The following is a 13,240-nucleotide window of genomic DNA, read 5'->3' as shown; positions in this document are numbered from 1 at the left end:
AGAGTGGGGGAAAACAAAAACTCTGCAGAACTTGGTTTCCTTCCAGAAAGGCGTCATCGCGCCCGGACAGGGGCTCCTAATCACAGCAACACAAATAACTGTTTTCCGGCGCTGTCGCTTCCAATTGGCCGCGCCAAAGCCGATTTATAGAGGAGAAGTGAGAATGCATTGTGCAGCGAACAGCGGACGGGGAGACGCTGCGGACGGGAGGCGACGGCGCGCTTTACTCAGGACTTGAAAGTAAAAAAATAAAGAGACGCCCCAGCTGTGCGTTTCATCTCCGGTCCCCACTGTTCTCCCCTTCACATCTCTGATAGCAGCCAGTCGGTGCCGGGGCCGGCACACAGCCAGCCGAGCGTTTAGGAAATGTTACCACAGGATCTGGAGCAGCGAGGAACGGCGTCTTACTGCGCTCAGCTATTCTCTCCTGTTCTCAGAAGTTTCTCTCCTGGACGACACGCAGATATTTGTTAGCGCTCGCGAGCCGCACCAACGCTAATTGATATATTTATTCTGCTGGAAAGAAAATTCAGATCTTCTGCACGGCGCGGGAGTGGGGAGGGATCAGGAGGATGCTGCGGGGGGTGGTCAGGAGGCTGCTGCGGGGGGTGGTCAGGAGGCTGCTGCGGGGGGGTCAGGAGGAGGCTGCTGCGAGGGGGTCAGGAGGAGGCTGCTGCGGGGGGGTCAGGAGGAGGCTGCGGTGGGGTCAGGAGGAGGCTGCTGCGGGGGGGGGTCAGGAGGAGGTTGCGGGGGGGGGTCAGGAGGATGCTGCGGGGGGGTCAGGAGGAGGCTGCTGCGGGGGGGTCAGGAGGAGGCTGCTGCGGGGGGGTCAGGAGGCTGCTGCGGGGGGGTCAGGAGGCTGCTGCGGGGGGGTCAGGAGGCTGCTGCGGTGGGGTCAGGAGGATGCTGCGGGGGGGGTCAGGAGGCTGCTGCGGTGGGGTCAGGAGGCTGCTGCGGGGGGTGGTCAGGAGGCTGCTGCGGTGGGGTCAGGAGGCTGCTGCGGTGGGGTCAGGAGGATGCTGCGGGGGGTGGTCAGGAGGATGCTGCGGGGGGTGGTCAGGAGGCTGCTGCGGGGGGGTCAGGAGGAGGCTGCTGCGGGGGGGTCAGGAGGAGGCTGCTGCGGGGGGTCAGGAGGCTGCTGCGGGGGGTCAGGAGGCTGCTGCGGGGGGTCAAGAGGCTGCTGCGGGGGGTCAGGAGGCTGCTGCGGGGGTCAAGAGGATGCTACGGGGGTCAGGAGGATGCTGTTGATTAATCACCGGACAATTGCCGATTAGTCACTGATCAGTCACCAATTGGTTACCAATTTATCATCAAGTCGTCACCAATAATAATAATAATCTTTATTTTTATATAGCGCTAACATATTCCGCAGCGCTTTACATACATTATCGTCACCAGTAACAGATTAGCTGCCGATTTGTCACCAAGTTGTTGCCGATTAGTCTCTGACTGATCAGTGATTGGTGACTGGTTAGTTGCCAGTCTAGTAGCCAAGTAGTCTCCGATTACTAACCGATTATCGATTAATTAGTTGATACTTGGCAGGCGGTGTTTATCGACAACCGACCGGTAACCGATGAGCCGCTGATGACGGTTTAACGGTAATCAGTTACTGTGTGACTGACGCTGACGACTAGTCGGTTATTGGTCGGTGACTTATCAGGTAATTAGTTTACTGATGCTAGTTGGGCGGTAGTGACCGAATGGTTAATGATGATTGACCGCTAACCGATTACTCACTTTCTCCATCCGCCATGTTTTCTGCCCGTCCTGAACCTGCGATGTTACAAGTCTGCAGAGCGTTACTCCGATCTCGGAGTCACATTTATTGCACATAATCACACGTTGCAGAAGTATTGGCGCCCATCTCCAGATAGCTGCGCGTTAGTGCCACAGCGCGCGTAACATCAGCACCCACTTTCCTGACGGTGCCGCCATAATTACCCGCAGCTGCCTAATGGGCTGTAATAGAGGATCTGGCGATCCGGGAAGTGAGACGATGATGATGGTGGGGGGCGCAGGAAGGAGGCGCCGCTGAGCTGCAAATGTGACAGGGCGATCCTGGTTATATCGTGTTCAGCCTCCTCCTATGTTATTGGGGCATTCAGCCTCTGTTAGTCGTGTCTGCTCCTGGGAAAGCTGGGTAGCTGCCAGTATGAGCGCTGATGGCCTGGAGCAAGAATCAATATCCTCAAAGGGGGAAAAGAAGACGCAGGGATGTTCCCCTTCTCCTGTATCATCACTAGACTAAGATGAATGACTGACAGGATTATGAGAAAGCTGGGTACCGTCCCTAAAAAAACATTATTGGATGTTACCCTGTGCGATGGCCACCATAGCAGATATTACTCAGCTTTTCCAGGATCAGATACAGTCAGAACACAGACTAGTTGGATGGCAGCCCCTGTATGAGCTGTGATGGCAGCCTTAGTGAACATCACCCAGCTTTCCCAGGAGCAGAGTCTAGCTGGTTGTCAGCCCATGTGTGATCGGTAGCGGCAGCCTCATCCACTGTCACCCAGCTTTCCCAGGAGCAGAGTTTAGCTGGTTGTCAGCCCCATGTGTGATCAGTAGTGGCAGTCTCATCCACTGTCACCCAGCTTTCCCAGGAGCAGAGTCTAGCTGGTTGTCAGCCCCATGTGTGATCAGTAGTGGCAGTCTCATCCACTGTCACCCAGCTTTCCCAGGAGCAGAGTCTATCTGGTTGTCAGCCCATGTGTGATCAGTAGTGGCAGTCTCATCCACTGTCACCCAGCTTTCCCAGGAGCAGAGTCTATCTGGTTGTCAGCCCATGTGTGATCAGTAGTGGCAGTCTCATCCACTGTCACCCAGCTTTCCCAGGAGCAGAGTCTATCTGGTTGTCAGCCCATGTGTGATCAGTAGTGGCAGTCTCATCCACTGTCACCCAGCTTTCCCAGGAGCAGAGTCTATCTGGTTGTCAGCCCATGTGTGATCAGTAGTGGCAGTCTCATCCACTGTCACCCAGCTTTCCCAGGAGCAGAGTCTTATCTGGTTGTCAGCCCATGTGTGATCAGTAGTGGCAGTCTCATCCACTGTCACCCAGCTTTCCCAGGAGCAGAGTCTAGCTGGTTGTCAGCCCATGTGTGATCTGTAGTGGCAGTCTCATCCACTGTCACCCAGCTTTCCCAGGAGCAGAGTCTAGCTGGTTGTCAGCCCATGTGTGATCGGTAGCGGCAGCCTCATCCACTCTCACCCAGCTTTCCCAGGAGCAGAGTCTAGCTGGTTGTCAGCCCATGTGTGATCGGTAGCGGCAGCCTCATCCACTCTCACCCAGCTTTCCCAGGAGCAGAGTCTAGCTGGTTGTCAGCCCATGTGTGATCAGTAGTGGCAGCCTCATCCACTCTCACCCAGCTTTCCCAGGAGCAGAGTCTAGCTGGTTGTCAGCCCATGTGTGATCAGTAGTGGCAGTCTCATCCGCTGTCACCCAGCTTTCCCAGGAGCAGAGTCTAGCTGGTTGTCAGCCCATGTGTGATCTGTAGTGGCAGCCTCACCCAGCTTTCCCAGGATCAGATAAGACTAATATACAGAAGACTGCAGGGCTTGCGGACGATCCCATCCTTGTAAGTTATATCAGACGTTGCGGCGGTGGTTGGGATTGTGACCGCGGTGATCTGCCGCGTTCGGCGCCGCTGCGCAGGCCTCCGGTGACGTCGCTGTAATTGTCTGCTGTAATTATAAAACCTGGAGGAGGTGAGATCTCCGGAGCACCAGCCTGTAATTGGAAATCGGTGATTACGGCGGCTCCCAGGTCTCCGCCGGCTGCGCTCTCATAGCTGATACTTGAAGTGAAACGTTTCGGCGGGAGCCAATTTCAGCGCCTCCCGCCGCGCGCCTGAGTCACAGGCAGATTACGTCTGATCCCCACGCGGTTTACGACCTCTCCGGGGGTCTCCTTCACTTACCCTTGGTCGGAGATGAGGACTTGTTTCATCTGCTCCCGGGTGACCCCAGAATGACGGGTGATGATGGTGGCCACCCCTAGATCTGGCGATCTCAGCACCGCGCATGCCCCCCGGCTAATTTCTGGAGTGCCCCCCCCAGAGGGTGGTCTCTGCATTACAGAAAACTAATCAGAAGCGTCTCGGAATGAATTATATCTGATCTCGGCAATGAGGCGTCAATATCGGTTTACTATTGAGGAGGCTTTGTGGCGGTTCCCCGTTGCTGCCGCCGCTGAGCTCCTCTCTATCGATTCATCTGCCTAGAAGATGCAGTTATGTCTCCAGCTCGGCGTCATTACTCCTCGTTATCTCCCCTGAAGATGCCCCGTGACGTCCGCCCATTAACCCTTCCATGCTGTCACTTCGGGGACTGCTCAATCCACCGGCTGCATCCGGGTCGGGAAGTCGCTCACATGAGAAAAAGAAAAGCTCTGCGACGTTCTTTAATTTCGGCGAAGAAGCCGTCCTGGTATCGGGCGCATCCGGCTTTTGTGCAGTCTCGTCCGGCGCTCTCTCCAGAGACGACCGGCACCATTTACATTCAGCCGCTTCCGACACATAGTTAGAAAAGAGACGTGTCGGATCCATCATGCGGAACGGCCGGTTAATTTCCTCTTCTATTCCTGGAACGAGATCATCAGATCTCATTCCGGTGATTGATCGTCCTGATTAAGGAGATAAGCGGCGTCCCGTCCTGCTGACTCCAATTCTCACCGCGCACAGGGGGATAGGGAAATGGCGCTGTAAATCGCTCTGATAGAGGCGAGGACAGACAAGTCTCCTTTGTCGTGAAGGAGGGGACGGTGATCGGTGTCCCGGACACTTGTGGGATCACAGGAGGGGGCTGGCTGTGCTTATCTCTATATCTGAGCCAGTGTCCTCCTGTCACCACCAATGCACAGTCAACATAGGGGGCTGGTTTAGCCATTGGCTTTATGAAATGCTAACTGATAGAGCGTAGCTGCAGTGTAAAGCATGGAGGATGAACAGCAGAAGTCTAATGCCCATTTATACGTTTCGGTCCTCACTCCGCGCCCCTGGCTCTGTGTTTCAGCGCTTTCCTCCTCCTGGTGATTTGGACTCTCCATTCGGCGCTCGCTCCGTCATCCGATCGTCTGAGCCGGATTTGTATAAGGAATTCCCGAGGCTCCTCCGAGTAGAAGAGAATTGATGGCCGATCGCCCGACAGCCGCTCCCCCGTCCGGATAAACCGTAACGGATGAGTCCCGGCGGAGCGGTTACATCGCACACAAGTGCTGGCAACAATGGGGCCAATTATGGGAGGTAAAGGGTCCGGGATTATACTGGAGAGGAGCTGAACACATGGCACCCTGTCAGCCATTACCACCCCCTCCTAATATTGTGCCCCACCCTCCCGGCCCGGACTCCACCAATCGGCAGCGGCAGATCCTGCTCCTGCGCTCCGTGCCGCCGACATGGATCAGACTCCTATTTCCAGCTCATCCCAAAGATGATCGATCAGACGGAGTCCGGGAATTTGGAGACAAGTCGTCACCTTGATTTTGTTTTCACCTTTATTTACCATTATCCTCCTGATGGAGGCGCTATCACAAAGGGGGCAGCCGACCCCCGGCTCGATCTGTGCATCAACTGTTATAAAGGAAGCAGACACCCCACAAGACCCCCTGTATATTGGAAACACCCCACAACACCCACCATGGACCGGGAGCACCCCAAAAGACCCACCGAATACTGGGAACCCTCCATAAGATTTACCATGGACTGGGAGCACCCCACAAGACCCCCCTGTATATTAGGACCACTCCACAAAACCCACAAAATACGAGGAGCACTCCACAAGACCTGCAGTATTCAGGGAACACCCCACAAGACCCGCCGTATACCGGGAACACCCCACAAGACCCGCCGTATACCGGGAACACCCCACAAGACCCGCCGTATACCGGGAACACCCCACAAGACCCGCCGTATACCGGGAACACCCCACAAGACCCGCCGTATGCAGAGAACACCCCACAAGACCTGCCGTATACCGGGAACACCCCACAAGACCTGCCGTATGCAGAGAACACCCCACAAGACCCGCCGTATACCGGGAACACCCCACAAGACCCGCCGTATACCGGGAACACCCCACAGGACCTGCCGTATACAGGGAACACCCCACAAGACCCCTGTATATCAGGACCACCCCACAGGACCCGCCGTATACCGGGACCACCCCACAGGACCCGCCGTATACCGGGACCACCCCACAGGACCCGCCGTATACCGGGACCACCCCACAGGACCCGCCGTATACCGGGACCACTGCACAGGACCCGCCGTATACCGGGACCACCCCACAGGACCCGCCGTATACCGGGACCACCCCACAGGACCCGCCCTATACCGGGACCACCCCACAGGACCCGCCGTATACAGGGAACACCCCACAAGACCCCTGTATATCAGGACCACCCCACAAGACCCGCTGAATACAATGACCTTCCCACAAAACCCTCCTTATACCACATACACTCCACAAGACCTGCTGTGTATTATGAACGCCCCAGAGGATCTGCCCCATACTGGAGCCATGGCAGAGTACTCTGCATGGACCGGGACCGCCGGAGAGGACCCTCCATTTTGGGGATTCTATGCCTTTGTCCTCTACACATCACAGTTTGGTCATCGTCAGATCCTGACTACTCGGTGATTGCGTGTAGTCTGTTACCGTGGTGACACAGAATCTTTTTGCTTCTGTCGGTGATCTCCAGACATTGCCTGATTTCGGCCGCTCCTCTTGTGACGCCCCCGTACCATTAGAGGATCGGGAGCGTGACGACTGCAGGATCTGACCGGTCTCTAGTAGGAGCAGTCATGTGTCGCCCTCAGGGTGGACGTATCGTGTGACCCTGTGCCCGGGCGGCCGGGATACAAGATACCACGCTAGTAACCCACGAGCCGCCGGCCACAGTTACGTCATTGGTTATAATTGCCATACAGTAACCGGATCGGTGTGATCCGCCCCTCCCCCGCACCGCACTGCCTGGAGAGGGGACCGGTGCGGGGATCTGGAGAGGATTGCCTTCCTCGCAGGGGGCCGCAGATGGAGCTTTGTGCTCGGGGGATGGGAGGAAAGTCTTCATCGTAATCTGCTCCTGAAATGGAAACCGTGGATGCCATCATCCTGCGCCCTGCGTGAGACGCCACTGGAGAGGATGGGGGTGATCGTCATGTGATCAGCAGTTTATCTGTCAGATATAGGGGTCACAGTGACGCTGACACTGGGGGTGCAGGATAGTGACACTGGGGGTGCAGGATAGTGACACTGGGGGGTGCAGGATAATGACACTGGGGGTGCAGGATAATGATGCTGACACTCAGAGTGCAGGATGATAATGATGCTGGGGGTGCAGGATAATGACGCTGGGGGTGCAGGATGATAATGATGCTGGGGGTGCAGGATAATGACACTGGGGGTGCAGGATGATAATGATGCTGGGGGTGCAGGATAATGACGCTGGGGGTGCAGGATAGTGACACTGGGGGTGCAGGATAATGACGCTGGGGGTGCAGGATAGTGACACTGGGGGTGCAGGATAGTGACACTGGGGGTGCAGGATAATGACACTGGGGGTGCAGGATAGTGACACTGGGGGTGCAGGATAGTGACACTGGGGGTGCAGGATAATGACACTGGGGGTGCAGGATAATGGCACTGGGGGTGCAGGATAGTGACACTGGGGGTGCAGGATAGTGACACTGGGGGTGCAGGATAATGGCACTGGGGGTGCAGGATAGTGACACTGGGGGTGCAGGATAGTGACACTGAGGGTGCAGGATAATGGCACTGGGGGTACAGGATAATGACACTCGGGGTGCAGGATAATGACACTCGGGGTACAGGATAATGACACTCGGGGTGCAGGATAATGATGCTGACACTCGGGGTGCAGGATGGTAATGACGCTGGGGGTGCAGGATAATGACACTGGGGGTGCAGCATGGTTACACACTGGTTTTTGTCTTTCTCCTGTGATTTCGGCCTCGTGTATATGATACAGTCGTTGTACACTTGCACAGCTTACTCTTCCCTCCGGGGCTGGTGATGACGCTCAGGGTGCAGGATAATGACGCTCGGGGTGCAGGATAATGACGCTGAGTGATGGCGCCCGGCTCTGTGCACTTGTGGTCGCCTCTCTCCTCTATTTTCGGCACAGGCCTCTTGTCCTCCTTACATGAGATTCTTCTCGTACGGGAGACTTTGGTTTCTGACATCTTTGTTTCCTGGATAGATGTAATGGCTGTCGGAGCCCCGCCCCCTTGTCAGTTTTCCTGCAGCTTATTATGGCTGTGGTCGTTATCCCGCCTTCCTGGCTCATTAGCGTTGATTTGCGGCCTGTCTCTCGTCCATTGATCGAGCTGTTCGCAGTCTTGCGCGTTCGGCGTCGCTGCTTCATGTTATTTTATTATCGAGGTTTAATTGAATTTGCAGCCGCTGATTTATTTGCCGGCGGCGCAGATGTCGGCCCGGGAGGACTGTAAATATGGCTGCTCACGTCACTGCTGGGGATTCAGTCTTATGTCATTGGTTACTCTCCAAGCTGCAAAATAAGGTCACAGCAAATGTGTGGAGCGTGCACGTCGCGGGGGGATGTCTGGAGCGTGCACGACGCGGGGGAATATTTGGAGCGTGCAAGGCACGGGGGAATATTTGGAGCGTGCAAGGCACGGGGGGGGGGGGGGGGTGTCTGGAACATGCACGAACGGGGTCCGTCCACCCCAAGATGTTGACACCAAGTCACTTATCTCCATGGTCCAATTTAGAACCTGGGGTCTCCTTCATGCACTAGGAGGCTCAGGATGAGCAAAGCTCCATGTGAAGCTGTATGACGGGAGGAGACGATGAATTTCACCATTACGTCAGTGCTCCGTCCCTTGCGCCCCACCGCGCGTTCTGGGCACGTAATATTATTATTTCCTTTGATGTATAAATTTGGTTGCAGATTTGCGCGGCTCTGAGGCCGTCAGGTAATTGGACACGGAGCGATGTGTGAGCGGAGGGGGGTCTCCTGCACGATGTATGGGGGGATGTAAATGAAGTCACAAATAGCCTGAGCTGCTGCCCCTGTAATCAGCTCCTCGTACACGGCGGCCACAGCCAACATGGATCCGCCGGCGGCAGCGCAGAGTTGTACAGTATAAAAGGAAAGGAGCACCATAGGTATTGTCAGAAATGACACCAAAGACCCTTATGGTGGACGGAGCACGACCAGCGTTATGTATTTGTATGTGGGTGATGGCCGCACACATAGAAGTAGGTCAGATCGGGCAGATCACATGGCGATAGGACTTGTCTCTGATGGATCTGTTCTCTCTCCTAGTGAGCAGCAAGCCTTCCTGCTGGAGAACGTCCCCTGTAAGAACAGCTCCTGCTTCCGGATGTTTGACGTCCACTGGGAGATTTCCGACCTCAATCAGATAACAGACGCAGCGATGGCGAGCTTCTTTGATCTTTACGAAGACGTGAGGATCCTTTTACTACTTTTAATTGCCGCTTGTCTCTGATCGCGCCGCGCCGACTCCTCTCTGGTGTCAGAAATGAGCGGATAATGTAAGCAAACAACGTAATTATGGAGAGACTCTGGGGCCAATGAAGCAGGCACCTGCTCTTTTAGCGGGTCAGGCAGGGACGGCGCCTGCGCTTTTAGCGGGTCAGGCAGGGACGGCGCCTGCTCTTTTAGCGGGGGAAAGCAGGGACGATGCCTGCTCTTTTAGTGGGTCTTGCACGGACGGCGCCTGCGCTTTTAGTGGGTCAGGCAGGGACGACGCCTGCGCTTTTAGTGGGTCAGGCAGGGACGGCGCCTGCGCTTTTAGCGGGTCAGGCAGGGACGGCGCCTGCGCTTTTAGCGGGGGAAAGCAGGGACGACGCCTGCTCTTTTAGTGGGTCCTGCACGGATGGCGCCTGCTATTTTAGCGGGTCAAGCAGGGACGGCGCCTGCGCTTTTAGCGGGTCAGGCAGGGACGGCGCCTGCGCTTTTAGCGGGTCAAGCAGGGACGGCGCCTGCTCTTTTAGCGGGTCAAGCAGGGACGGCGCCTGCGCTTTTAGCGGGTCAAGCAGGGACGGCGCCTGCGCTTTTAGCGGGTCAAGCAGGGACGGCGCCTGCGCTTTTAGCGGGTCGGGCAGGGACGGCGCCTGCGCTTTTAGCGGGTCGGGCAGGGACGGCGCCTGCGCTTTTAGCGGGTCAAGCAGGGACGGCGCCTGCGCTTTTAGCGGGTCGGGCAGGGACGGCGCCTGCGCTTTTAGCAGGTCGGGCAGGGAGGGCGCCTGCGCTTTTAGCGGGTCAGGCAGGGACGGCGCCTGCACTTTTAGCGGGTCGGGCAGGGACGGCGCCTGCGCTTTTAGCAGGTCGGGCAGGGAGGGCGCCTGCGCTTTTAGCGGGTCAGGCAGGGACGGCGCCTGCACTTTTAGCGGGTCGGGTAGGGACGGCGCCTGCACTTTTCGCTGGTTGGGCACTGACGGCGCTTTCGCTTGGTCAGGCATGGCGCTTCCGCTTTTAGGTTAGGAGCGTTTGTCTGGGCCCCTTTGTATAATCCTACAAACGCCCCTAACTGTTAATTCAGATCTGCTGTCTCTCCTCCAATTTGCGGACTATTCTATTTCCTATTTCAGCTTCTCTTTTTTCCCTGGAAACTCATTCTTTTTCTATCTGTTCCTGGGAAAGTTGGGTGACTACATATGTGGCTTTCTTTATGGCTCCTGCTATCACTGTAGTGCGGTGGAGATCGCCATAATTAATACCATAAATTTAGTAGCGATGGCTCCAACCCTCCAGATCCATCCATGTAGCTTTTAATAAAATCGGATTGAATTATTCACCCCGCCAGTCCGTGCCGATTTATTACTTTGATGTTGTCGATAAACGCAAAACAAAAAAGATGAATCTGCTGCCAAAGAGACAATGGCCCCTGTTTATTGGCGGAGTCTCTCCATATGTTATAAAGGATTTGTTAGTCGGATTTATAGCATAAGATCGTGCTCTGAAAAAATAATAAGTGATGGGGGGTCCTGCTCCTGAGACCCCAACGATTGCTCAGAGGAAGAGTTGAGCTTGCTCAGGCTTAGGCTCAGAGACCGGGGGTCTCAGGACATTGGCTAAAACATAGTCCCTTGTTGACTTGTGTTTGTTGCAGGGCGTCCTGGACATCGTCGTAATAAGTAAGAAAACCTCCGAGGACGGCGCCATCAACTTTCTGATGAATAACTTTGAAGCCGACGCTTATTTTGTCAAAGTGATTGGTAAGACTAAGACTGAAAAAATATATGTATATGCTGTGTGTGTATATACTGAGTATGTGCTGTGTGTGTATATATGTATATGCTGTGTGTGTATATATTGTATATATGTATATGCTGTGTGTATATATACCGAGTATGTGCTGTGTGTGTATATATGTATATGCTGTGTGTGTATATATTGTATATATGTATATGCTGTGTGTGTATATATTGTATATATGTATATGCTGTGTGTATATATACCGAGTATGTGCTGTGTGTGTATAGATATACAGTACAGACCAAAAGTTTGGACACACCTTCTCATTTAAAGATTTTTCTGTATTTTCATGACTATGATAATTGTACATTCACACTGAAGGCATCAAAACTATGAATTACCACATGTGGAATTATATACTTAACAAAAAAGTGTGAAACAACTGAAAATATGTCTTATATTCTAGGTTCTTCAAAGTAGCCACCTTTTGCTTTGATGACTGCTTTGCACACTCTTGGCATTCTCTTGATGAGCTTCAAGAGGTAGTCACCGGAAATGGTCTTCCAACAATCATGAAGGAGTTCCCAGAGATGCTTAGCACTTGTTGGCCCTTTTGCCTTCACTCTGCGGTCCAGCTCACCCCAAACCATCTCGATTGGGTCAGGTCTGGTGACTGTGGAGGCCAGGTCATCTGGCGTAGCCCCCCATCACTCTCCTTCTTGGTCCAATAGCCCTTACACAGCCTGGAGGTGTGTTTGGGGTCATTGTCCTGTTGAAAAGTAAATGATGGTCCAACTAAACGCAAACCGGATGGAATAGCATGCCGCTGCAAGATGCTGTGGTAGCCATGCTGGTTCAGTCTGCCTTCAATTTTGAATAAATCCCCAACAGTGTCACCAGCAAAGCCCCTCACACCATCACACCTCCTCCTCCATGCTTCACGGTGGGAACCAGGCATGTAGAGTCCATCCGTTCACCTTTTCTGCGTCGCACAAAGACACGGTGGTTGGAACCAAAGATCTCAAATTTGGACTCATCAGACCAACGCACAGATTTCCACTGGTCTAATGTCCATTCCTTGTGTTCTTTAGCCCAAACAAGTCTCTTCTGCTTGTTGCCTGTCCTTAGCAGTGGTTTCCTAGCAGCTATTTTACCATGAAGGCCTGCTGCACAAAGTCTCCTCTTAACTGTTGTTGTAGAGATGTGTCTGCTGCTAGAACTTTGTGTGGCATTGACCTGGTCTCTAATCTGAGCTGCTGTTAACCTGCGATTTCTGAGGCTGGTGACTCGGATAAACTTATCCTCAGAAGCAGAGGTGACTCTTGGTCTTCCTTTCCTGGGGCGGTCCTCATGTGAGCCAGTTTCTTTGTAGCGCTTGATGGTTTTTGCAACTGCACTTGGGGACACTTTCAAAGTTTTCCCAATTTTTCGCACTGACTGACCTTCATTTCTTAAAGTAATGATGGCCACTCGTTTTTCTTTACTTAGCTGCTTTTTTCTTGCCATAATACAAATTCTAACAGTCTATTCAGTAGGACTATCAGCTGTGTATCCACCAGAGTTCTGCACAACACAACTGATGGTCCCAACCCCATTTATAAGGCAAGAAATCCCACTTATTAAACCTGACAGGGCACACCTGTGAAGTGAAGACCATTTCCGGTGACTACCTCTTGAAGCTCATCAAGAGAATGCCAAGAGTGTGCAAAGCAGCCATCAAAGCAAAAGGTGGCTACTGTGAAGAACCTAGAATATAAGACATATTTTCAGTTGTTTCACACTTTTTTGTTAAGTATATAATTCCACATGTGGTAATTCATAGTTTTGATGCCTTCAGTGTGAATGTACAATTTTCATAGTCAGGAAAATACAGAAAAATCTTTAAATGAGAAGGTGTGTCCAAACTTTTGGTCTGTACTGTATATGTGTGTGTATATATATATATATATATATATATATATATATATATATCATGTGTATGTATGTACTTAGTGTGCATGTTTGTGTGTGTAGTTATATACACTGTACCGG

The 13,240-nt window shown here is 53.4% G+C and overlaps 1 protein-coding gene across 1 annotated transcript in view; it reads left to right on the top strand.

Annotated features, from left to right (window-relative positions):
• Positions 1-13,240, top strand: part of ITFG1 (integrin alpha FG-GAP repeat containing 1) — a 146,162-nt gene that overhangs the window by 89,126 nt on the left and 43,796 nt on the right. Inside the window, exons 11-12 of the mRNA XM_073659677.1 lie at positions 9,314-9,455; positions 11,124-11,229. Coding sequence (XP_073515778.1) covers positions 9,314-9,455; positions 11,124-11,229 — 248 coding nt within the window. The remainder of the gene's footprint in view (positions 1-9,313; positions 9,456-11,123; positions 11,230-13,240) is intronic.

Source organism: Phyllobates terribilis, unplaced genomic scaffold (genome assembly GCF_046119375.1).
Source record: "Phyllobates terribilis strain yellow unplaced genomic scaffold, ASM4611937v1 Scaffold_14__1_contigs__length_39327217, whole genome shotgun sequence".
Taxonomy (NCBI): domain Eukaryota; kingdom Metazoa; phylum Chordata; class Amphibia; order Anura; family Dendrobatidae; genus Phyllobates; species Phyllobates terribilis.
Note: the sequence above shows the minus strand (reverse complement) of the source record. Positions and strands in the feature narration are given on the sequence as shown.